At 36.9% G+C, this 26,307-nt stretch overlaps 1 protein-coding gene across 12 annotated transcripts in view; it reads left to right on the top strand.

The window, feature by feature from the left end:
* The window catches only part of syne1b (spectrin repeat containing, nuclear envelope 1b), a 121,011-nt gene that overhangs the window by 26,302 nt on the left and 68,402 nt on the right, over positions 1 to 26,307 (top strand). For all 12 annotated transcript variants that reach the window (XM_051867412.1, XM_051867421.1, XM_051867422.1 and 9 more), the window contains 44 exons: positions 144 to 251; positions 432 to 569; positions 1,571 to 1,735; positions 1,824 to 1,936; positions 2,971 to 3,139; positions 3,228 to 3,324; positions 6,766 to 6,968; positions 7,058 to 7,222; positions 7,447 to 7,599; positions 8,282 to 8,425; positions 8,511 to 8,678; positions 9,783 to 9,941; positions 10,195 to 10,359; positions 10,496 to 10,630; positions 10,879 to 11,037; positions 11,124 to 11,332; positions 12,148 to 12,256; positions 12,341 to 12,505; positions 12,874 to 13,041; positions 13,133 to 13,309; positions 13,862 to 14,002; positions 14,310 to 14,470; positions 14,580 to 14,730; positions 14,893 to 15,120; positions 15,197 to 15,295; positions 15,972 to 16,159; positions 16,290 to 16,413; positions 16,751 to 16,917; positions 17,073 to 17,226; positions 17,666 to 18,291; positions 18,377 to 18,556; positions 19,191 to 19,341; positions 19,456 to 19,614; positions 19,709 to 19,891; positions 19,975 to 20,076; positions 20,696 to 20,899; positions 21,659 to 21,866; positions 21,966 to 22,078; positions 22,617 to 22,822; positions 23,000 to 23,149; positions 23,765 to 24,056; positions 24,373 to 24,545; positions 24,627 to 24,936; positions 25,427 to 25,591. In XM_051867412.1, the coding sequence (XP_051723372.1) occupies positions 144 to 251; positions 432 to 569; positions 1,571 to 1,735; positions 1,824 to 1,936; positions 2,971 to 3,139; positions 3,228 to 3,324; positions 6,766 to 6,968; positions 7,058 to 7,222; positions 7,447 to 7,599; positions 8,282 to 8,425; positions 8,511 to 8,678; positions 9,783 to 9,941; positions 10,195 to 10,359; positions 10,496 to 10,630; positions 10,879 to 11,037; positions 11,124 to 11,332; positions 12,148 to 12,256; positions 12,341 to 12,505; positions 12,874 to 13,041; positions 13,133 to 13,309; positions 13,862 to 14,002; positions 14,310 to 14,470; positions 14,580 to 14,730; positions 14,893 to 15,120; positions 15,197 to 15,295; positions 15,972 to 16,159; positions 16,290 to 16,413; positions 16,751 to 16,917; positions 17,073 to 17,226; positions 17,666 to 18,291; positions 18,377 to 18,556; positions 19,191 to 19,341; positions 19,456 to 19,614; positions 19,709 to 19,891; positions 19,975 to 20,076; positions 20,696 to 20,899; positions 21,659 to 21,866; positions 21,966 to 22,078; positions 22,617 to 22,822; positions 23,000 to 23,149; positions 23,765 to 24,056; positions 24,373 to 24,545; positions 24,627 to 24,936; positions 25,427 to 25,591 (7,704 nt within the window). The remainder of the gene's footprint in view (positions 1 to 143; positions 252 to 431; positions 570 to 1,570; positions 1,736 to 1,823; positions 1,937 to 2,970; positions 3,140 to 3,227; positions 3,325 to 6,765; positions 6,969 to 7,057; positions 7,223 to 7,446; positions 7,600 to 8,281; positions 8,426 to 8,510; positions 8,679 to 9,782; positions 9,942 to 10,194; positions 10,360 to 10,495; positions 10,631 to 10,878; positions 11,038 to 11,123; positions 11,333 to 12,147; positions 12,257 to 12,340; positions 12,506 to 12,873; positions 13,042 to 13,132; positions 13,310 to 13,861; positions 14,003 to 14,309; positions 14,471 to 14,579; positions 14,731 to 14,892; positions 15,121 to 15,196; positions 15,296 to 15,971; positions 16,160 to 16,289; positions 16,414 to 16,750; positions 16,918 to 17,072; positions 17,227 to 17,665; positions 18,292 to 18,376; positions 18,557 to 19,190; positions 19,342 to 19,455; positions 19,615 to 19,708; positions 19,892 to 19,974; positions 20,077 to 20,695; positions 20,900 to 21,658; positions 21,867 to 21,965; positions 22,079 to 22,616; positions 22,823 to 22,999; positions 23,150 to 23,764; positions 24,057 to 24,372; positions 24,546 to 24,626; positions 24,937 to 25,426; positions 25,592 to 26,307) is intronic.

The following is a 26,307-nucleotide window of genomic DNA, read 5'->3' as shown; positions in this document are numbered from 1 at the left end:
CTTCTTTGGAATTGGACTCTCTCTTGTTTTTCACTGTTTCACACTGCTGTGTTACTTGCTGTGGGTCCTTTTTATAAGGTTTATTGCTGAATACCTGCTAAACGAGTGATAAATTGTTGTCTCTTTGTGTCTGATGTGCACAGAGAGAGGAACGCAAGGTGCTGAGGGAGGTGAAGATCTGGCTGGATCAGCTCGAAAGAGATATTCTGCGTGCACAGGGATCTGAAGAGAGTCTCACTGACAAATACCAGGTAAAGCTGACAATTTTCCATCTATGATCTTTAGAATTAAACAGGCTGTTTTTGATGTTATTAGAACCTCTATATATAAATGAGCTCTATTAATGATTCTTTGCATTTGAAATGAGTTGTGAGTTTGCTGTCAGTTCATTTGTATTTAGTGCTGCTCCTTCCTTCTTTTTTTGGCTGCAGGCCTTTAAGAGCTTCCGTGTGCAGTATGAGATGAGAAAGAAACAGATTGAGTCTCTCCTGCAGCCCGTACACAGGGACGGCAAACTGTCAGTGGATCAGGCTGTGGTCAAACAGTCCTGGGATCATGTCTCTGTCAGGGTATGTGCTTCATCAAATGTAATTAAAGAGTTTGTTCACCTAAAAATTAAAATTCTGTCATCATTTATTCGATTGTTTCTTTTTTCAATTGAATGCAAAAGGAGATGTTTAGCATTATGTTAACACTACTTTTTATACAATGGAAATGAATTGGTACAGACACTGTTGTGCACCAAAAATGACAGAAAAAGCCCCAATAAAGTAGTCCGAAGATGTACAATAGCTTTGTGTGAGGAACAGACTGATTCTCTTAAAATGTCCCCACCACTGCAGCTCTTATAATCTCAGGTTTTGTCTTTGATACTGAATGGCTTTGGTTGTTGCATGTGCCGTATAATTAGTTTCATTATTCCAAGTTTGAATATGTGGATACACAAATGTGATTTTTGATGGCTATGATGAAGAGAAAATTAACACACATCTCATCATCTCAAGATAAAACACTAATAATCATATAAAATCTCAACCTTTGTTAAAATAAATATTTAAAAGTGAATATATTTATATATTTTCATTATATTTTATTTATATTATATATTTTTTAGCATTAGGGAAAACGAGTGTTTGTTAATATTTTCATAGAACTCATGGTTAATTTTTAAAGGTAAATAAATGCCTTAACTTAAGCTGGAGATTGTAAATATTAACTCTATATTTTTTGTACATAAAATCACTATTATGTTGATTTTGTCTGAAAATAGTTTTACTTAAATTCTGAACGGTTGCTGCTGTGAGAATAAATGAGTGTGCACTTGTCTAGTTGTCATTAGCTGTAATGAAGTGTGAATTGGAGCGTAGAGTGTGGATACTGGGTTCATTACTGAGGAAAGAGGACAGACACACAGAGACTGTTTTGTTCAAAGGAACAGAGAAGTCCATAGACTGGAAACAGCAATCTGGCCAGACTCTTAACAGCTTGAAGGGTCCTCACAAACAGTGAGCGGCATTAAAAACAGATCTCTCCTTTTGATATTTTTGATGCGTTTGTGTGGCTTGTGCAGCTCTTAGACTGGCACATCCATCTGGACAAGTCTTTGCCGGGCCCTCTGGGAGTGATCGGAGCCTGGCTGCATCGGGCAGAACTTTCCCTGAGAGAGGACATACCAATTCAACAGGCCCACGAAGAGACGGCCAACATCATCCACAGAAAACTGGAACAGCACAAGGTAGGTGGAAGAACTTAGTTTTCTTTCTTGAGGGACTTGCTCTGATCACTGTGCTCCTAAAATTAGAAATGATGTGCTTTCTGTACAGGAGGTGTTGAAGAATTTGGAGGGACACAGACAGACATTTCAACAAATTCACAGAGACCGATCAGTAAACGGTGTCCCGGTTCCACCAGAGCAGCTTCAGGACATGGCAGAAAGGTCAATTCTGATGACCTTAGGTTCACTGTTTATAGGCAACATGAAACAGCATTTGCAGGGCATTTACTGTCTATTATGTGATGTATTTTTTGAGTGAAAGTGTGAGACTTTGGTTGGGATTTCAAGTATTAAACTTTGGCGAGTAACTCGTCCCACACTGTTTGTGCTATAGACATGAATGGATGACCAACAGACAAAAAAAATTCATAAGCTTATAATGAAAGAGGGAACTTAGCCATATTTAGAGCCCAGAACATCAAATAGACTTTGACTTGAGCCACCTAGCAACCACCTAGAGAACCCCTAGCAACCACATAGCAATGTGCTCACAACCACTCATGTGGAACAACTCTGCAGCCACATAGCAACACCCTAGTAGCCACATAATACCCTTGGTAACCACATAGCAATGAGCTCACAACCACTCATGTGGAACAACTCTGCAACCACATAGCAACACCCTAGCAACAACATAGTACCCCCAGTAACCACACAGCAATGTGCTTACAACCATTCAGAACATGTGGAACAACTCAGCAACCACATAGCAACGCCCTGGCAACCACCTAGAGCACCGCTAGCTACAACATAGCAATGTGCAAACAGCCACTTAGAACACCATTCAGAACATCACCCAGAGCATCCCTAGCAACCACCCAGAGTCCCTCTAGTAACTACATAGCAACTCCCTAGCAACCACCCAGAACACTCTAGCAGCATGCCAGCGAGTTTTATAAAATTTGAAAAATCATACAATATTATTTTAATATAATTTTTCTGACGCATGTAACCTTGGTTACATTCACATAAAAATTATTTTTTTCTGAGATGAAGAATGTTATTATATTTTGAGGACAACAACCTAATAATGAATGATGCACAATAAGAGCAGCAACATTTATTAATAAATTATTATTATTATTATTATTATTATTATTATTTCATGTTGACTTGAAATACTACAAGTATAGGAACTAAGGTCTCAAAATCTCATCGATTACTGCTATATTTACTACTATTTCTTGTTTTCACAGGTTTAATTTTGTGTCCACATCATCTCACGTCCATCTGATTAAATTTGAATTCTGGGAGATGAAGTATCGTCTCATGGCTTTTCTTATGCTGGCGGAGTCAAAGCTCAAATCTTGGATCATTAAATATGGCCGACGGGACTCAGTGGAGCTTCTTCTGCAAAATTATATTGTACGTCCTCCAGCATACTTAAACTCTTTTAAATCTGCTCTATAAAAAAGAGCCATCTAACATATCACATGTCCTCATTTACACACAGGTGTTCATCGAAGGCCATAAGTTCTTTGAGCAATATGAAACCATATTTCGGACTCTGAAACAAGCTGCAGACACATACTTGAAATCTGGGGCTTCAGGTAAGATGCATCTCACTTTCATCCATTTCTCCCCTGAGGCTGGAGATTCATGCAGCTTTTTATAATCATTTTCTGGCAGCAATGCTGAACTCTAGCAGCCAAAGTGAGCCGATTGCTTTGTGATCAGGCAGCCTCATTCTGTCAAACGTCCTTGAAACCATCATTACAGTGGCGAAACAATTGCTCTGGACTAATAATTATTTCTCACTGAAAATTACATTCATTTGTCACAAATGAATGTTCAGGTCATATTTCACCCCAAAATCAAGGGGAAAAAAGTAACAATTATATTTTGCATAATGAAAACAGAACCTATTTTTAGACCCATTACCGTTTTCTTGCATTGACACATTATTTTCGGCGTAAGCATAAGAGAAAAAACATTTAACTGATCCCAAACTTTTGAACTTTCTGTAGTGTGTGTGTATTCCAAAAGGAATGTCCAGAGGGGATATTTGTTTTTAATGATCCTACAAGTTTGATTAAACCATCAGAATATGAGGAAAATATTTGATACCTTTTAAATATTTTAAATATAAGGGAAGAACAAAACACTAAATTCAGTTAAAGGTGCAATGTGTAAATTTTAGGAGGATCTATTGACAGAAATGCAATATAATATACATAACTAGATGTGCCGGTATACGGTAATATGATATATCACGATAATGAACATTATAACAATATCGTGGGCACTTCAAAATACCGTGAATAATTATTACGAATTTTTCATATTTTTAGAATGCATTTTCAGAATACTTTACCCATCAACCGTTTAAAATGCACAACACCGCTGTATGCTGCATCAAAGAGGCATGCGCACTGAGGTAAACAAGCCCAAAGTGCACGAGAAGCGCGTGGCAGAACGAGTGAAGGAGACGCGCTGAATGAAAATGCACATTCACTCTGACAGCAAATGGCGCTGATGAAACAGCAGAAATGCAGCCGTTACCCTGGTAACCTCTGTAAACAAAGCAACCAGGCTAATGAACAGTATTTAAATGTTTATTTATTGTTCAGTCACACTTCACAATAAGGTTTCGTTAGTTAACATTAGTTAATTCATTAGTTAACATAAACTGACAATGAAACATGCTTCTAAAGCATTTAGTAATCTTAGTTCATGTTAATTTCAACATTAAATAATACATTATTAAAATCAAAAGGTGTAACTGTATTATTTAATGGTCCTGAGCAGTTGAATTTTTAAGCTAATGTTAACAAAGAATAATAACTTCTGTAAAAAATCTAGCTATTGCTCATTGTTAATGTTAGTTAATGCATTAACTAACATTAACTAATGAGACCTTATTGTAAAGTGTTAATAGTCTTTATAATTCTTTTGCACTTTAATCTGTTTGAAACATGTTTACTTTTTACATTTTTTGTGTATTGCTTTATTGTATTTAAATGCTCAGTTATTTTTGTTACAAGAAAAAAGTTATTAAACCTGTTATAGTATGACACTTTTTTGCAACTTTTTTCAATATCGTGATAATACCGTATACCGTGATAAAAGCTTCAGCAATTATCGCAACACAAAAATTTTATACCGTCACATGCTTATACATAACTATGTTTTTTTTTTTTTTTTTTTTTTTTTTTTTTTTTTGTGGTGTATAAAGACCTTACATAATGAACCGTTATGTTTTTATTATGAAAATTTACACACTGCACCTTAAGGTATCTGGCAAAATTATTTAGCAAAAAAAAGGCAAACTATAGTTACAAGTTTTATTTTATTATACAAAAAAGGCATAAAAAAAACGCTCATGCATACAAAAAACAAACAAACAAAAAACCATACACTGACTGCCTGCCGCAGGCGTACCTCTCTCTGTGTCTGCTGTTCAGTGGCGAGAGGACCAGCGTATATTCAGTTGAGGATGTCAGAGAACAAATAAAATAGATACTAATGCTTCTAACCTGAGTGATCATTTTACGTGTACATATAGCCAAAATCACAGCAAATGTCTTTATATTATGTGTATGGTGATTTTGTCAGACAACGTCTCGAATCATTATAAATCAGGATTTTAGCGCTGGTTTAACATGTCAGGGCTCGACACTAACGCTTGTCAATTAGCCCGGGATAAGTGGATTTTTTGAAGGGGCAAGTGAAAGAGAATTTTAGGACCTGATTAAAACGTCAATACCAAAAAAACAAACAAAAAAAACACTAGAATGACTGATTTTATTACATTTAGTTTAAGTGGCGATCCATAGTGGATAATAATAGGCTGTATAATGTAGTGACGATAACAAGGTTGCGTTGTTGAGGCTCGCGCACCATCTCGAGGAGAAATGGAAACATGAGCGAAGCACACACAAAAATAAGTTTTTATAACTTGATACAGGTAAGCAAAATCACACGACCAAGAACGCTGTTTTCTTAAATAGGCTACCGTCACGATTAAAAACGTGACACTAATTTCATACAACTGTTCAGTTAACAAATAGTTAATATTAAGTCACTTACATTTTAGAAAGAACATTGACTGTTTTTGTTCTATTTTAGCAGCAAAAATAGTTTCAAACAAAGATCACAGCAGAACCATAGCGCAACACTCAGCCTTGTTTTCATTACTGAGTGATTCAGCGTTTTGAATGAATCGGTTGAGTCAAAGATTAAATGACCCATTCATAAACAACTGCCTCATTCTTGAATGAATCAGCCATTGGAATGAATCGTTTGAATGAATGACTCACTTATTAAGACGGTTACTTGACGCCACCTACACCTAATTTATGCAAAATATAATTTCTTATTTTTATTCTTTTGAAAATGGCAAAACACATGACCTGGATATGTTCGTGACAGTTTCAAAAACAGATTCACTCTAATACGAAGGGACCATGTAAGGTGTAGTAATGTGATTTAACTATTTCATATTCCAGGGGGTAAAATCATCAAGAGAGGTGAGTTTAGAGGAACCAGAGTACTCTGTAACAACTGACTGTTTAGATAATGTGCTTGATCTAGATTGACTGTGCACAAGTGTTTAACATCAGATTATAGTGATTTCACTTCTACTAACACCAGCTATCAGTTTATCTACAGTAGCTGATGCTCCACAACAGTGCATAACTTCTTGACTCTAGGGATTGATTTGCATTTCTTGTGTACCTCAAAAATCATGCATTTGTTTTAAAGGGATAGTTCACCCAAAAATGAAAATTCTGTCATCATTTACTCACCCTCAAGTAGTTTCAAACCTGTATGAATTTCTTTGTTCTTCTAAACACAAAGGAAGATTTTTGGAAGAATGTCAGTAACCAAACAGATCTCGCCTCCCATTTACTATCATAGTAGGAAAAATAAATACTATGGTAGTCAATGGGGGGCGAGATCTGTTTGGTTACTGACATTCTTGTAATATCTTTAAGCATGCAAGACTTTATTATTAACCAAGTTTTATTCATAATGTGATTTTCATTCAGCTGATGAGGTAGAAGGGGTGAATAAGTTTCTGAGCGAAGCAACAGCGCAATGGAAGAACCTGTCAGTGGAGGTGCGCAGCGTCCGCAGCATGCTGGAGGAAGTGATCTGCAACTGGGAGAAATACAGCAGCACAGTGGCCAGCCTGCAGGCCTGGTTGGAGGATGCTGAGAAGATGCTCAACCAGTCAGAGAGCGACAAACGGGTGTGTTGTCAAAGTCTGTGACTTTCAGTTGAAATGGGATTAACGCCAAACAGCTATTGCGTATTCAAACAGTGTGAATTCTTTTGTAGGAGTTTTTCCGTAATCTACCACACTGGATTCAGCAGCACATGGACATGAACGATGCTGGAAACTTCCTTATTGAGACATGCGACGAGACTGTGTCACGAGAACTCAAACAGCAGTTGCTCCTTCTCAACGGCAGATGGAGAGAGTTGTTTGTCAAAGTCAAACATGTAAGACAAGTGGCGTCATGTTTAAAGTTTTTTTTATCATAAAGGGCTCATGTTCTATACTGCACATATGCTTCAAGTCATGGTTTCCTTCACCAAAAATAATATAATTTTTTCATGACAGTTTTCCTGAGTCATCACTGACCGTCGGTTGCTTCTGCGCCTTTTAAGAAATAATGTAGATGTTCATGTAAACATATTTCTGATGACATATATATTTTTCTTAGTATGCAAGAGCAGATGAAGTGGACAAACTGAGAAAGGATTATGACGATGGGATTGAAGCTTTAAAAGCGTTTATTGACTCGGCCAATGAGAGGATGAACACTCCAGTTCAAGTTTCTTTTCTGAACATACGGACATATCTACAAGACGTTGAGGTAATCAGAGTTCATAAAGCGTACTACCTGGCTCTCTGAAATACTTGATTCTGATTGGTCAATTACAGCATAAACCCCTTCAGAGAGATAAAATCCCTCGAATTTGTGACATTGATGAGCTGACTGTACATAGACTTATGTACACTACTGTTCAAAAGTTTAGGGTTGGAAAGATTTTTCAATGTTTTTTAAATAAATCTCTTATGCTCACCAAGGTTGCATTTATTTAATCAATAATACAGTAAAACAGTAATATTGTAAAACAGTTTAAAATAAATGTTTTCTAGTTTAATATATTTTAAAATGAAATCTGTGATGGCAAAGCTGAATTTTCAGCATCATTAACTCTTCAGTGCCACACAATCCTACAGAGATCATTCTAATATACTGATTTGCTGCTAAAGAAACATTTCTTATTATCAATGGTGAAAACAATTGTGCTGCTTAATATATGGAAATTATGATTTTTTGATAAATAGTAAGTTTAAAAGAACAGCATGTATTTGAAAGATTTTTTTGTAATAGTCTAAAATTGAAAAATGTCACAACGCATCCTTGATGATTTATTTATTTATTTTTTTTAAATCTTACTGGCCCAAACTTTTGAATGGTAGTGCATGTAATGTTTACTGCAGTATCATTGGAGCTAAAGATTATATAAATATCAACTCATTTCTCGTAGGACATTAAGCACAAAGTGCCGTCCATGGAGGCGGCGTACAAGACGGCCACACGTAACGCGCAGCAGCTGACCAAAGACATCACAGAAGAGGAGATCGCACAGATGCTGGCTACCATGGCAACCATCAAGGATGAGATTAGCAAGGTGCCTGCCCTGTGTTTTCCCCCATGAATTGCCACATTAGACCATAATCACACCATCTCACATTATACCTCAATGTCTGGTTCAGATAAGAGAGAGAATTCTGCCCCTGCTGAGGGACTCTCAGGCCATGCTGCCTCCATTAGAAGAGATGGAAAAACATATCACTGGGTTCTACCAGTCGCTGGAGAAGGCGAGCCGCATCACTTCCTCCCGGGACTCTGAGGCTCCAGGAGACTTCAAACAGAAGTGTCAGGTGACTAAAGGCCTATGGGTTGACCAAGCCTTTAGGGTCATGATACACTTTTCACATCCTTAAAGGCCTGTTCACATTTAAAAAATGTATTATAAGATTTTAAACATGAGTATAAGTACTATATCATTTAATACTGAAAAGTAGCAGTTATTGACTATAAACTAAAACCATGAAAAAGTTTTGTTTTGTTACTTGAAAAAGGATAAACGTTCGCTGAAATAAAAGAAAATCTATAGTTATGTCTCAATTATACTAAAATAACTCTGTTGGTGTCATCTTAGACTCTGAATTATGCTTAACCAAGCAAACAAATTCGGTTGTTAAGAATAGTTTTTATCATTGGCTCCATTGGCTCCCAGTCCATTTAAGGATTCAGTTCAAAATTCTGTTGTTTTTAAAGCTCTTAATGATCAAGCCCCGTCTTATTTAAAAGATCTTATTATTCCACATTCATCTAGTAGATCCTTAAGGTCTGCTGATCAGTATCTCTTATATGTCCCTCGATCGCATTTAAAAACCAAGGGCGACAGAACTTTTTCAGTGACTGCCCCTCGCTTATGGAATCAGTTGCCACTGGATATTTGCCTTGCTCCTTCTATTATCATTTTTAAAAAGAGGCTGAAAACATATCTTTTTTCCCAGGCGTTTTAATTTAATCTTAGTACTGTGTTATTGTAGTATGTTGTCTTCTATGTTGTTTTATTCTGATTTTATTTTATTTATTATTATTATTATTATTATTATTTTTCTATACTCTGTTCAGCACTTTGGTCAGCTTTGCTGTGTTTAAATGTGCTATATAAATAAAATTTACTTACTTACTTACTTAAAACTGTTCGTGTAATTAAAAATGAAATATTTTGCCCAAAATTGACTCTGAAGTCAAACAATTTATTCAGGAGTCCAAAATTTTTAGAGAATGTAGAAAATTGTCCATTAAATAGTTTTGGTTCAAAATTTTTTGATATTTTGTTCCTTTGTGTCCTTTATTTGCATTTAATTTGTTGTGGACAGGCTTTAAGATTTTGAGAGCACTTAATAGAATACGATGTATTTGCCATTAATTCTCTCTCTTTGTGTTTTCTCTGTATATACAATTAACAGGAGCTTGTGACCTATCAGCAGAGCTGTAAAAAGTGTCTGTCAGTGATTGATAAAAACCATCAGGTCATTCTGAAATCATTGGACACCAGTAAGAACCTAAAACACCTGGACACGTCACTGCTAGAGAGGAGAATCACTGAGCTTCAGGCCTCTTCACAGGTGGGAACTGCATCCATGGAAGAAGAACATCATGTCTTATTCACAAGAATGAGTTTTATTGCAAACTTTGGTAGCTTGGTAAATCCGAGCATAGTTTGAGATCGCTTTTATTGCAGCCTTTTACTTTGAACAAAAATCTGAAAATCAGGTGAATTAGGCAGAAGTCATCCATTTGGTCTCATTGCAGTATTGGAGAAACAGTTGATGTTTCAATTGTGTCTACGTGTGTTTTTGTATGCTTTATCTCAAAAAGGGTATGGTAAAAGAAACCACAGAATGGAAGAGACACGTGGAGGCAAACAGCAGCCTGATGAAGAGATTTGAGGAGTCTCGTGTGGAGCTGGAGAAGGTTCTGAAAATAGCTCGCAGCTCCATGACTGAGAGAGGAAACCCAGAGGACCTTCTGAAAAAGCACACTGTGAGAAATGAAACAGTCTTTTCTAGTGCTCGGCAAATAGGCCGAAAGCAGAGTTTGAATTTATTTGGTCTCTAGAAGGAAATGAGCAGAGAAATTTCAAAGATGACATTTTATATTTCTTTTGAATTTCCTCCAGGAGTTCTTTGGGCAGCTGGATCAGAGAGTTCTCAATGCTTTTCTTAAAGCCTGTGATGAACTCACAGATATTCTACCAGAGCAAGAACAGCAAAATCTACAGGAAACAGTCAGGAAACTGCACAAACAGTGGAAGGTCAGAGAACACTTGCATCTTCTTACAGTCTCACCTCACAATATCATCCATCTCTGTAGCATTTCAAAAGGTTCTAAAATGTATTATCCATCCATCCATCCATCCATCTGAATTATTGTAAAATTATGTTAGAAATTATGCTAACCCACTTGCAAATGGTCAAACATTCAAAATGGCTTTAAATTTAGTTCAAAACAACAAGTTTTGTTGAATTGTACCAACAATATGAAAATACATGTTTTTTGCAGGATGTCCAAACAGAGATTCCCTATCACCTGCTGCACCTGAAGGTGGAACTGGAGAAGAGTCGTCTGATGACATCACTGCAGGAGTGTCAGGCTGAACTGGCCCGTGAGAACCGCAGTCTGCCCAGCATGGGCAGTGAGAGGTTAATCAAAGAGCACAGGGTGAGAGCGTCCTGCATTAAACCCTCTATAAGTACTGGTTTTGTCCTTTGAAATAGGGAACACTTATGTTGGATATTTTTATGTAGATGTTTTTTAAGGAAAAGGGTCCTCAGGCTCTTTGTGAGAAGCGGTTACAGCATATGGAGGAACTTTGCTTGAAGCTTCCAGAGAACGAACAAGCCCAGCAAACTTTGGAGAACTCTAGGACAGCTTTTGTGGAGGTCAAAGAGGAAATTGATGGCACACATCTGAAACTAATGCAGCACCCTGATAAGTGGAAGGAGTTTAATACCAGGTGAACCTTTGGTCTTCTCTATTGAATACTATTAATTGGTTTAAAAGACATATTCAGTATATTGATATTCAGTAAGATTATTGATTTAACTGAATTGACGCTATCGGATGAAAACAAAATTTGAACTGAATTAAGCTGGATAAAAACACTATTTTCTTGCTGTTATTGAACCGAAATGAATGAACAATAAAATGAAATGAGCTGAATAATGATACTGGTGCCTTCTGTAGAGCTGCTTATAGCTGAATTGAACTTATTTCATAATTGTTTAATAAATCAATCAATCAAAGTTTATTTATATAGCATTTTTCCCAAGAAATTAATGCAGTTTAAAGTGCTTTACATGCAAGAACAAGCAGTTGACACCAGAATTGAAAATAACAAATGAAAATGGACCCACAAATAGATTATAACAATAACATTAAACCAATAAAATTAATAATTTAATTGATCAAATTGATCAAATCATGAGATTTGAGTTTTCTGTATTATATTGAACTTTGCAGCATTGATACAGTTATTGAATTGAATTGAAAAAATGTTTAACTAAATTGAACTATATAATGACAATATTACTTTCTGTAGAGCTGTCTTACATTTTCATGTTTGATTAATTTTTTCAACGATCTTTATCGTATTGTATTGTATAAAGCACTATTATAACGTAATATAAGTGTATAAATAAATGTGACATGACTATTGTGTTTATTGTTTTGTAAAATCACTGCTGAATAATTTAAATTAATTTTAATTTATGCTATATTAATTAATTTATATTGTTAATCATTCATTATTACTTATTTGTGTATTTGCAGGTTCTCTGAACTCTCTGCTTGGGTTACGTCAAAGGAAAGTCAACTCAGACTTCTGCGAAACAGAGCTGGAGACCCCAGCAAGTTCGGACAGGTCAAATCCACAATTGAGGTGAGAAACAAAGACGGAAAAGAAATGGAAGTGGAAAGAAAAGGTGTGTGAAATGTTGACCAATTGTCCCTTCATGAATTGCAGAGTCTGAGAAATGATGCTGAACTACAGGAGGGGAATGTGAGCTGGTTGAAGACGCGATTGGCTGCTCTAATAGAGGTTTGCACAGAGAGTGACGCCCAGAGGCAGGGAGCCGCCCTCAGCAAACTCTCCAATGACTTTAAGGGTTTCCTCACTTCCCTTTCAGAGGTAAAACGAACTAATTTTAAGAACCATAGATCAAAATCATCTGCCATATAAGCAAATATGGTGACTGATTTTGAATGAAGGAAATCAGTCAGTCACTAAATTCAGTGTTTAAACAGTGGTTAAGCTTTTTTTTCAATAACCTAAGAAATACAACAACTAACAAACAGTCTAAAATTTGAATCACAAAGAGAAAAAAAAAAAAAAAAAAATATAAAAATTTTGCCCTCTTAGAATCAAGCAGGATTTTGTGCTACTGTACCTTTAAGATGTCTGTTTAAAAAAGTAAAAGTCCTGTTTTCCACGTTCCATGTTATGTTATTTAAATATTTAAAATAAAAACAGATGATTGTATGTGTGTGCTGTAATAGTCAGAGAAGGTCGTGCTGGCGGTGAGCGACTGTGTGCAGTTCAGAGAGGAGGTGAAAACTACACTGGAGGAGTTGACGCAGGGTCAGCAGGAGCTGCAGTCAGAGATCGGCAAGATTTTGGACTCTGAGTCTGTCAGAGAAGCCCAACAAGTGCTGATGCTTTATCAGGTACCATTTTCACTGAATGAATCACAACCCTGAGATATGAAACTGAAAATCATATTTATATCTAACATTCATGTGCGTTCCTAATGTACAGCAACAACTGAAGCGTCTCCGGCTGAAAAGGAAGGAAATGCAAGAGCAGATAAATCGTGGAAAGCAGCTCCAGATAGAGGAGACCCTGGAGGAGAGCTTACAGGAAGATCTGCAGAAACTAGAGACCACCTTGAGCAAAATGGATCAAAGCACAGAGTCACAGGAAAAGAACCTGGAGGTGAGGATAATAATAATAATAATAATAATAATAATAATAATAAGTTTATTTTATTCAATGCCGTTCTGCAAACTCAAAGTCACTTTACAGTATTATTTCAAATAAACATGACAGCAGACAAAGAAACAATACAGATAAACTGAGATGGGTAACAATAAAATGAGGTAGATGTTCAAGTCAAATTAAATAAAATATAAACCTTTTTTATATTATAATATTAATTATAATATAATATAGGAGTAACACATTTCAAGTAACAAGTAAAGTAATGCATTACTTTTGAATTTACAAAAAAATACAGTATCTGAGTTACTTTTTCAAAAAGTAATGCAAGTTACATTTTTATGTTCCATATATTCTATAGAATGTTGAATGAGGAGATTGAAGACAAATTAAATAAAATTAATTCATTTTATTTTCATTTGGAAATTATATTACATTCAAAGTTAAATGTGTTGTGAATGTAGTTGCATGCTGACTTTTTTTGATTGAGCAGATAAAATATTTTCTGACTTTGAAATAATGTTGGTGAATGTCGCCCTGTGTTGTCAGGTGACTTTGGCTGCTTGGCAGGAGTTTGACAGTCAGCAGGCAGCAGTGAGGGAGTTTGTGGGTAAGGTGCGATCAGTCACGGAGAGAGAGATGAACTTCAGCAGTCCAGACAGTCTCAGCACAGAGCTGGAGCAGACTAAGGTGAGAACAACACCTGATCTCCATGGGCTCAGTGTAATGAATCACCTTTAATTAAACATGAGCATCTTTATTTTGAACATAGAAGAGCTGCTAGAGCTTTTACAACCCAAATCCTCATTAGAAAATGCTCTGGCAATAAAACCTGGTGGAATAAGCCTCACAACAAGACATTGTAACATAGCCAGTATGCACTCAACTGTAACCCAAAAAACTGAAGTGTTTAATTTTGAAATTATTTGGTGTATTCTACATCACAAAAACAAAAACAGTGTCAAAGAAACTTCATCTGTTGCTGTTATTCCTGTAGGATCTCTTAAAACAGTGTGAAACGGAGGCCAGACAGGTGAACACTCTACTCAAGAGGGCCACAGAGATCCAACTGGGCCCCAAAAATCAGTCTCTCCTCCAGGATCAAGCACGTGCTCTGAGTGAACAAGTGGACAAAGTTGAGACTGGACTCAAGCGAGAGTAATCCCCTACTTTATTTTATATTTATTTTATTTCATAGACAGATGCATTAAGAGTTATCTATCGATGAATTATGAAACTATATCATGATTACTGTCTAATTTTTCAGTGTGAAGACTTTGGAGGGAATGAAAGATCAGTGGGATTCTTTTGGGAGTGAGTTTGAAGCATTTTCCACATGGATAACAGAGAAAGAAAGAGAAATGGATGCCTTGAAAAGCTCCAGCACACCTTTGGACCAGCAGATCTGTACCGTAAAGGTGCAACAATAAGTATATCATTATATAAATGAATAAAGCATTGATGACTGCATGGCTTCTATATTTATTTAAAAACTTTTATACTTCCTTATAAAAAATAACTTATTTGAATGAATTATATACTATATTCTATATGTTTTATCACTTATTTATGGTGGGTAGACAATCAGAGAAGGTCTGCAGGAAAGGTCAGAGGTCCTGTCTAATCTGGAGGAGAAGTCTCAAGCGCTGGTCCAGTTTGTGTCCTCTGGCGAGTCTGCACGAATCAAAGCCCGTCTGACACAGATTGGCAGATACTGGGAGGAGCTTAAAGAGAGTGTGGAACACCAGAATGGACAGTTGGAAGAGAGCTCCTCCCACCAGATGAAGTTTAATGCCAATCTTCAACAGGTATGTTTGAACATGCTGTTTACTGCAGTCTTAGTAAAGTCTTATGTTGCCTAATGACATTGCATTCTTTTAAAAGGTACAATCAGAGGTTGAAGATATCCAGAAGAAACTTGACAGCCCTGTCACCTCCTGTGTGTCTTCATCTGAGACCTACAAAACTCTACAGAGTCACATGGTATGACACCTGCATGTAATTGTAAACATTTTGATTAAGGGTCTATTGACACTTGTAGTTTGGCTCTCTTGGTTCTTTTGGTCCAGACCAAAAAAAGAAAATGATATATTTAGTTTGGTTCACACTGTTACTTTTAACACCGAACCTAAAGATACAAAACAGTAAGTTTTGTGACAGAACTTACTGAACATCCAAAACTGTGTGCTGGGCTAAATGTGCTCATTGTATGTGCGTACATATGGAGTTTACACAAAAAAAAAAAAAAAAGCACAGAGAGTTCTTCCGTTGCACACAAACGAAGACATGCTGCAAGAAGACAGCAGTTTTGACACCTGTACAGAACTGTGATGGGCAACGTAGCTCCTATTATGAGGAAAAGGGTCATATTTTGTGACATCATGTCCTGATTTTGGTTCATTTAGATGTCTTTGGTCAGTGTTGCGTTCATATTTCAGTCAAACTGCACCAGAGTTTGTTTGAAAAGGTGGGTCTCGGTGCGCTTGTTTGGTGTGCACCAAGGTTCGTTTGGCAGCGTTCATACTTTTTCAAATAAACCGCACTAACAGAGAAATCGCACCAGAGGTCGTTTCACTCAAACCAAACCTGCCAAGTGTGAACACACCCTTATCTGTTCTGCACTAATTCAGTCTGAATAAGTTATTTGTTTGGTTTTCAGGATATGTTCCAGTCCCTGGAAAAGCTAAAAGCCACCCTGCAGTCTCTGTGTGCTGGCGCCCGCAGGCTTAGTGAGAGGGAGAAGGCAGAGAAAGCCGTGGCAGCCCTACAGCAAAGTTATGAGCAGTGTTTAAAACAGGCCAAGGAGAGACAGAACCAAATGGAGAGCCTTCTGTCACATTGGCAAAAGTATGGTTATTTTCACTGTTGGTATCTAATGTATTTACAGCTTTAATCCTAAAAAATCCCTTTGTATTAGTAGATATTCTTTTTATTAGAGTTATTAATTTAAATCTTTCGCTCACTTTGATTATTTCAGGTATGAAAAGGATTGGTCTGCCCTACAGTCGTGCCTGGAGAGATGTGAATCTGTATCCAGCTCTGACACTCAGTTCCTCCCGGTTGACAAACTAAAACTGGATGGAGAACTGCTGGAATTGAAAGTAATAAACTAGAGTCTTAAATACAACATGAAACAATGCATTTTACTTCTATAGTGTGACATTTTTCTGTGTGCAACAGAATATTTAATAGGAAATAATGAATGGTGGTATTTAATTCAATTTTAAAAAGCAGGCTTATTAATGGTTAATGCTATTTTTGCCCATGCTGCCTTGTTTTTTAGGCAGAAAAATAATTACATTTTGATTAAAATTAGTGAAAACAAGCTTTTATTTTCTTTAGAGCATATAGTATATATGTTGATAAAGACCAGAGACATTTATTAAGAAATTAAATAAGGTCAATTTCACAAATTTCTTAAATATTGTTCTTTTAAAGCATCTACAGAGTGAGCTTCAATCTCTGGAGTCAGTTTACAACAGGCTGATTGCCCAAACACCAACTCTTTACACCACTGCATCAGATGAACGTGTGAAAACACTCAAAGAAGACCATGAAAATCTTGAGAAAAGATGGAAGTGTCAGACCACAGCTATACCTAACAGGTCAGTTATAAGTATTGTATTAGTATTTGCAGGCTGAATTCTACACTTGGATTTCATTTTATATTTTCCCCATGTTTATTTATAATGTTTTTTTGCATTATGAATGTTAGCGTATAGAGCATGTCTAACATAGTACATCAAACCGTTTATTACAGAATCCAAGTTCTTCAAGAGCACCGTTCTCAGGTGGAAGAGTTTGATCAGGCCCTACAGAAGTTCTTCAAATGGGGAGAGTCTTTCCTCTCATCTTTACATTCGTTCTCTCACGCTGATATCTCTGATCTTCAACCTTTCACCAGTGATATCAAGGTACGTTCCATTATGAGAGCCTCCATTCAATGATGAACAATACCAGAAATCATTTATCCTATTTATGGACATTATCAAACTCAAATTGTTTATTGAAAATTGTTTTATGATGTACACTACTTTTCAAAAGTGTAAACACTTTTACATTGTTAGAAAAGATTTCTTTTAATTTATTTTAAATAAATGTTGCTTTTTGAACTTTCTATACATCAGAGAATCTTGATATAACAATTTATTATGGTTTCCACAAAAACATTAATCTGCACAACTGTTAAAGGCAATATCAAAAAAGTGAATTGTATTTAAATCAGTTGTTTAATGTGTTAAATTGAGAACCCTAGTAAATACAAAATGAGTAAAACACAATATGTTATATATTGCCAGGATGATAGATTGTAGATTTTAAAAGGTAGTAACGTTTTATACTCTTTCCCACCAGGAGAGAAGAGATGATCTGCAGAAGCAAAGCATTGTAAGACAGAGTCTTCAACAGCAAACAAAGGTCTTGTGTGACGTTTGTGAGCCTGCTGAGGTTCAGCAGCTTCAGGGAAGATGGGAAAGCTCTTTGCAGCCGTACCTGGAGGCCCATCAGCTGGTTGATCTACGAGGTGAGAGTCTGGAGAAGCTAGAGGCCTTCCTACACACCCACAGTGTGGCGGCCGGTGTCCTTCAGGGCCTCAGACAGACTGTGGAGAGTGCTGGGAGTTGGGATAAAAGCCGGGTGGATGAGCTGCAGAGAGACCTGGAAGCCATCGTTCCTGATATCAGCCGCCTTGAAACGCTTGCCGTGAACCTGGACGGCAGCCTCTGTAAGGCTCATCTCCACCTGATCAACGGAAAGGAGACGCGCTCCTCGTGCCGCTCATTGGCTGACTCCTTGAGTGTTGAGGTTGATGCCGTGAGGAACCTACTGGGCTCGAAGCAAAGCGAAGCTGAGGCTCTCGGTGCTCTTTGGAGCTCATTCAGACAGCGTAAAGAGCAGCTGCTCAAAACAGTGGAGGATATCGAAGAGAAGGCAGATCAACAGGGCCTGAAAGAGCCCAATGTACATACTCTACAGCAGAGGTACGGACTGCCTTTTTCAAAAGGGTTGTTTGTACATGTCTGTGGTTGTGTTTATTGAAATGCCACATCTTTGTGATGTGTGTAGGCTTCGGTTCTTCAATCAGCTGGAAGATGAGCTCCAGTCCCACCAGCATGAGGAGCAGTGGCTCAGGGATAAAGGTCAACAGCTGGCTCAGAGAGATGCTGAATTGGGTGGTGAAGTACTGAGGGAGATCAGCCTGCTTCAGACCACCTGGGAAGACACCAAGAAACTCATCACTGAAAGGTGGGCGGTCAGGAATGGGCTATTGTACTGTTTTTGTTATATTTTATTGGTATTTTTGCCACTTTGTAGAGAGATTATGAAAAAATTTGTAGTGTTTTAGTATAAGAAAGTATTCCTGCATTTATTAGTGGTTGGTCAGTATGGGGGTTTGTCAATGGCAAATTCCTAAACTCTTATATTTGGTCCTCCCAATCTTGGACATTAGATTCCATCCTTGGTGGTAGCCATATTTTATTTTTTACAGTATATTTAATTTAATAAAAATAAATAAGTAAATAAATAAAATGTTCAAATTGCCCTTTTAGCCATATTTTATTTTTATATTTAATCTCTTAAAGTCTTTAGTAGTTATATGTTTGACTTGAATGGTCCTTTTTTGCCATATTAAATTAAATGTAACCATTTTTATTTATTTATTTATTTATTTATTCATTCATTCGTTTATTCACTCATTCATTCAGTCAATCATGTCATAACAATATTATAGACCTGGACAGAAAACAAACAATTGCTTTTAATGTTTAAAGAATTAAAAACATAAGTCTTTAATGGGCACATGGTGTCTGCTATCTTAGTTATGCAAAGGTGCAAATTTTCAGCATCTAGCTGACATTACTACGTGATTTTGTTCTAGGCAAGAGCGGAGCAGCTCTTTGTTAGACCACATGAAAGACTACCAGAGTCTGAAGTCTTCAATAAACACGATATTGGAGAGCGCTGATGCTATATCCGACATTAAAGCTGTCCTGAAAGACCAGGAGGACACACGAAGATCCTTGTTAAAGGTAAAACCTGCCAGTCTGCAGGCAGAATGCAAAATACCAGCTAAAAAGAGTTACTAACTTTTAATATCCAAGATAAACTTTAATGTTGGGGTTTAATTATCTTCCTCTCTGTAGCATGAAGCTGTAAAAGCAGAGATGGCCAGTAACCAGGATGTGCTAGAGCGATTCTCCAGCAAAGGAAAGAAGCTTTTAAGTGAATTAAGCAAGATCCCGGATTGCGACACCCAGATTGTGAAGACAGAAATAGATGCCACAGTAGACCAGTGGCTAGATGTGAGTTTGCCAATGGCCAATTATTAAATCTTTATTAAAAAACAATCTCATATATCAGAATCTAAGAGCCATTATTCTTCATATCAACACACAGGTGTCAGAGAAACTCGAGGATAATCTTGAAAGTCTCAAGAGGAGCTCTGCTTTGTGGGTGGAAATCTACGATATCAGTGGAGAAATTGAAAGCTGGTCCAACAGCTCGGTTATGGATCTTACAGATGGACTCAATAACTTCAATGATAGCCAGAAAACTGCAAACAAACTCTCTGAAGTCAAGGCACGTTCCAAACAGTATTATTAAACAAAGTTATAAAACCAGAGCACCAGTTGTGTAATATATTATTCTTTTTTTCTGTGTAGGTGGATGTTGGCCTAAAAGAAAAGAAGATTGATGCTTTACAAGAGAAAGTTTTAGAGCTGAAACAACTTGGTGGTGGCCACGACGTTCCTGCTAAACTGCAGGTGAGGGCAAGCTCACACTACATGACTGTAAGACTAGCTGAATTGCTGTTCACACTACACAACTAGTTTTCTTGTCATAATATGTTGTCGTCTTGTCAAAGCAGCGCACATACTACACAACACAATGCTGACGAGATGCACAAACTACAAGACATTTGGTCAAGAAGCAATCCTGACCAACAGCGGAAAACAAAAATTCTCACATAAATTCATGTGAGAAATTCACACACATTTTTCTGTTTATACTATCTGCACTATGTTTGGCTGGATTAATTCCACCTTGTCGTTGCATTGTACACACTACAAACTACAAGATCACATGAAGATAATCAAATCAAACAGTTTGAAAATATTGCAGCTTCTGGGACTGCTTGTGACTGCTCAGATCATGTCGCTGACCTGTTCATACTTAGAGAGCATCGGCGACTGTAATGACCTCCAATTTGGCCGCGATCCGAGGGTTTTGTTACAGACCTTGAAAATCTGTCTGTGACAGCAAAATTCAGCAAAAATTTGTGTAGTTTGAGCTTGCCTTAAATCTGATCTCCATTTGATCTCTCTTAGTTCTCCATTGGTTTCATTATCTGTACGCCATCTTCAAATCTTTGATTCCTTCCAGGTCATGGAGACAGACCTCAGAAGGAAAATTAGTAACATCGAAGAGTTATGTGAACAAGCCAAGAGCAACCTCCAAGATTTCTGCTCTCAGAAGAAGCAGCTGGAAGATTTTCTATCCCAGATGTCTGAGTGGTTGATGAACGTTGAGAGATCTTTGGTGGATTCACCCTGTGGAACAGCTCCTGAAGAGATCTGCAGAGTAAAGGTACAAAAAGTGTGATTTCTTCTATTTTGAAGGAAACATATCACGATTAGCCAATCATTTTATATAGAAGCTCTAGGCAGGGCTCAAAAATAAGGACTGGAATTGACGGCAAAAACACACACACACAAAAAAAACTTTTTAGCGAGTATCCTTGTAAGCACAGTCCTAAATAATTTACAGAGTCTAAAATGAATGTAAACAGTCGGATATGTGTCAGATTTGTGCATCAGGTCTTAAAGTGACAGCAGCCTAATAAACCTGCTGCTGTCCATGTCAATAATGTTAATCAAACAACAAAAGACAAAAGGAAAATCACTCACTGCTCTTGACTAAAAAACGTCTGTAGCTTTAATAAGGATTATTTAATATTTAATTTATACAGTGAAGACTATGCAGTGTTATTTTACATTTGATTAATTTATTCAATTTTCGGAAGTAGTTCTTACCTGAATACTACTGTTAATCTTAAAGCACGTTATTTCATTTGTAACTTTGTTTGGTTGTATTTATTTGTGCTATTACTTGTAATTTTTTCATTTATACTTATTTTCTTACTGATTGTTTTTAAAAATGTTTGATCTTTATATGAGTTAGGCTAATAGATTTTGTTATGGTATTAAAAAAAAATGGAATCGAGAATTGTGATATATCACTGGTATCTAAAAAGTTGGTGTCATGACAACCTTAATTATTAAAATGCAAGGCTACATAGGTCAAAAACAACGAAAATAAAAGGTTTTCTGTGCATACAATTTGTAGGAAATCCAAAAGGAGCTTCAAAACCAGCAAACTAGCATTGACTCAGCCCGGGAAAGCCTGAACACGCTTTGCAGAAAATACCCCTCAGAGGAACTAGCTGGTTTAGGTTCCTCTCTGACCGACCTCATCAAGAAATATGAAACAGTCAATCAGCTCTGTGTTAAGAAGCTTGGGTCCATGCAGCATGGCCTCCAGCAGCACTTCAATGGTGAGAATCACTGTATTCCTGATTAAAAATGATCTTTCCTTTGAATCAAGGACAGACGTTGCTGTAACACAGCTTTGCCTTCTTCTCTTCTCTTCTCAGATCTTGTGAAGGAGTTTCATACATGGCTCTCTGGACAGAAAGACATTGTGAGAGAATGTGCCGACCATTCTGGTGACATGAGCGTGGTGGAACGAAAATTGCAGAAATTGAAGGTACTTCATCTTCCGTAAAATATCATCCTAACCGAGCAGTTTGTAAAACATTGATTTAGAGTGTCAAGTAATCTTTCTGACCTCACTGAAAAGCAAAATGCTATGTAAAATGACAAAATTGCAGCTAATAAAATAGCTATATTTAGTGATAAAAATAGAGCTATTTTGAGTGGGATTTTGGATCAGTGTGGGCGTCCTTCACAATAGATACCAAGCATCTGGTCATAAAACAACACTATTGATTACTGTGACTGGTTAGATAAAAAACATGGAAGAGTTAACTGGAAAAGATGTCATCTGTTATGTGAGTTGTAGTGTGCTATTACATTTTTAAATTGTCTTTACAGTGATTTTTATTGCATAATAGCTATGCAGTTGACAAGGTGTTGTGAATGGTTAGAATACAGTCAAAAATACAATGTAATTCTGTGGGATTTTTTTTTTTTTTCGTGTTTTATCCATGGTACAAACAAAGTAGGATGGCTTGTGTATGTTTAACACTTAACACTCATTGCGAAGTCACTTTTCTGTCTTACAGGGAGCTCTGGAGCGGGTGGATGATGGAGACAGTCGTCTAACGCTGGTGTGTACAGAGGGCGAGAAGCTTCTTCTACACCTCCCCAAAGCCAGCGCTGGCCAGGTCCAGCAGAACCTTTCCTCAATCCAGCAGGACTGGGACAGCTATGTGGAGCAGTGTAAACAGAACCAGCAAAACCTGGAAAACAGCGCCAATCTGCTCAGCGGGTTAGAACTTAACAGCAGCTTTATACTGCTGCTTGCTGGGTTAAATATTAGTTTGAAATAATTCCTGTGTATAAACAGCTTTGCTTTGGAAGCAAGGACGTACTCTCGACTCTCAAGTTGGGAGGGGATTATTTGCCCTAAATCCTCTGAATTGAAATCTGTGCTTTGTTTTTCTAGCTTTGAGAGCTGTCTGCAGAGGTTGACACGCTGGCTGGAGCGCATGGATGTGAGGATGAGCACAGAGCTGCCTGAGGGGAGACACAGTGATCAGGAGAAAGTGACGCTGGAGCGCGTGGAAGAATTCCAACATGAAGTGCTTAAAGAGAGGTTAGAACAAGTTAAACTGACAAATATCAATCTGTCCTCTCTATGACCTCCGAATGGGTAAATAAACAGCCCAGTTTTTTGCACCAGCAAAATATTTACCATGTATACCTAAAGATATTCTATCCTAAATATTTCCCCCTAAATAAATAAATACATTTATGCAAAAATACACACAATTGAATGAATCAATCAATCAATCAATCAATCAATCATAAAATTAAATAAAATAAAATAAATATTAATAACAACAAATGATTTATAATATTTTAACAAATATTATTTCAATTATTTATTTATTTTTTTAAATGTGTATTTTGCAAATAGCATATTTTTTAATAAATAGAGATATCTATATGCAAAATATGTGTGTTTTATTTTATTTTGCAGGAAAATGTGACCTAAACTGTTTTTAGCAGGTTTTATGTTTTTTTTGCAATGTGAAATTATTTTCATGACATATTTTTTTATTTGTGGGAAATGTGACCTGGACATGTTTTCATGAGATTTACCCATATTTGCAGATCTAATATTTACATTTTATAATATATAATAGTAATTATATAAAACTGATTTATTAGTAAAATGCAAATTATTTTCCAATCTCTTATCCTGCAGTGATTCGTTTGAGAATCTGTGCCAGGAGGCTCAGGGTCTGAGTGAGGGGGGTCACGGCAGTGGGGCGGAGCTGCGGGCGTCTGCGCAGCTGCAGCTGCAGCATCAGGCGCTTCTCAAGGCAGCGAGGGAGAGACTGCGTGTATGTCAGCTCAGCCTGCAGGAGCAGCAGAATTTTGAGGAGATGCTGCAGAGCACCTGGGGATGGCTCAGCGGTGTTCAGGAGCGCCTCACTTCACTCAACAGCACCAACGGGAATAAAGAGACCCTGGAGAAGAGACTGGTCCTGGTTCAGGTCAGAAAATAGAGTCATGCCACTCATATGAGGATTCCCAGATTATTTTCTAGCACTTTTTTTTAAATTTCTCATACTGCAAATATTATTACTTTTCACATGTTTTAACTAAACTCAACTCTTTCATTATTATGTTATATATTAATGATATTACATACAATATATTGTTATACTATTGATATAAATATAACATCCAAACATTTTATTTTATTATTTTATTTTATTACTAGTCTTGTTAGTTAATAATGTACACATTTGTTTAGGATTTTTTTAAAAATTATATATAATCATTGATATTTTGATGACATTGTTTCAGGACATCTTGCTAATGAAGGGTGAAGGGGAAGTGAAGCTTAACATGACTATAGGGAAGGGAGAACAGGTGCTGAAGAATTGCAGTAGGGATAAACAGGAAGTTATCCGCTCTCAGCTCAAGAGTCTAAAGGATTCCTGGGCCAATATCCTCATGACCGCCATGAGCTGTCACAGGTGAGAGTTACTGTCTCCTCTTATGATACCTCATGATAACTTTGAAGAATAATATAATAATCATTTGTGTGTGTGATGTAGTCGTCTGGAATGGACTGTAGCTCAGTGGGGCAGTTTTCTGGAGAGTAAAGCTCAGCTGCAGCAGTGGATGGAGATGGTGGAGCAGGAGGCTGGAGTGGCTCTGCCACAGCAGCCCGGGCTGAAAGAGAAGGCCTCTCTGCTGGAACGCCTACGGGCCATTCAGGCTGATGTGGAAGTCCATACGTCAGCACTGACCCGTCTGAATGAGAAAGCCACAGAGCTGTATGAGAAAACAGGAGACCAGGCATTCGCAGAAGGACCAAAATCGGAGTTTAACACCCAGTTTACCAACATCACAGCTGTCATTAAGGTAAAAATATGTAAACTAAATATTAACATACAATTCAACCCACTTCCTGTAAGTCACTCAGGATAAAAATACAGTGCATCCGAAATTACATACTGAGTAGGTACTACATTTGATTTTGAATTTACTTTGCAACCGGTAAAAAATTTATGTTCTATATAGTATGAATATAGGTAGTATGAATGAAATTCGGGCATACTACATCGGCCATGTTGTTACTGTCACATGACCTACCAGCGTCAGTTGTGTCACTTCACTGCCATTCATAAATCCACTCCCATGGTCTCATGGGATAGTAAAGTGTCCATCAAATGTGCACTTCAGAATCTCGGCTGAAGTAGTAGGTCATCTAGGCACTTTTTGCCTACTGTTTCGCATACTATATAATAGGGAAGTATGAATTATTCATAAAAAGACCAGAAACATTTATTAAAAAATGAAGTAGTATGAGTTTTCTTTCTTCTGATATGTTGTATACTGTCTTGTGCTAAAGAGTAAGGTCCAACAGATGGAAGAGATTGTCAAAGAGCATGAGCAGTATGTGGAGTCGGTACGTGACCTGAACGACTGGCTCACCTCGGCTAAAGAAGAGCTCCAGCGCTGGTCAGATATGTCTGGAGACGCAGCTTCTATTCAGAGGAAACTCTCTAAAGTCAGGGTATGTTTATCTGTGTTTACTATACTGGCATACACTACCGTTCAAAAGTTTAGGATCAGTAAGATTTTTTTTTTGTTTTTTTTTTTATTCAGCAAAGATGCGTTAAATTAATCAAATGTGACAGTAAAGAATTTCACGTCGTTACAAAAGATTTTTATGCTGTTTCAGATTTTTTATGCTTATTCATCACAGAATCCTGAAGAAAAAAAAATATATAAGCAGTACAATTGTTTCAAACAATGATATTAAGAAGAAATGTTTCTTAAGCACCAAATCAGCATATTGAATGATTTCTGAAGGATCATGTGAGACTGAAAATTCAGCTTTGCCATCACAGGAATAAATTACATTTTAGAATATATATAGTTATTTTAAATTGTAATAATATTTCATGATATTACTGTTTTTACTGTATTTTTGATCTAATAAATGGAGCCTTGGTGAGCATAAGAGACTTCTTTCAATATCATAAAAACATGAGATCAGCTGAGGTCTGCTATAAAACATCTTGAGATTATAGAATACCATACTGTGCCCATGTTACCATGTCCAGAAAAAAAACATGGTAATACAATGAAACTTTTTATAAGTGGTATTTATATTGTATTTCTTTAAAATTGGAAGTTATATGTTATTCTTGTTCATTGTAAATTAATTTTACTCTGAAAAGTGGGTGTTTCACACCACCCTGAAAACAATTTGGTGAATGATTTCCA

This window comes from Ctenopharyngodon idella, chromosome 17 (assembly GCF_019924925.1).
Source record: "Ctenopharyngodon idella isolate HZGC_01 chromosome 17, HZGC01, whole genome shotgun sequence".
Lineage (NCBI taxonomy): Eukaryota > Metazoa > Chordata > Actinopteri > Cypriniformes > Xenocyprididae > Ctenopharyngodon > Ctenopharyngodon idella.
Note: the sequence above shows the minus strand (reverse complement) of the source record. Positions and strands in the feature narration are given on the sequence as shown.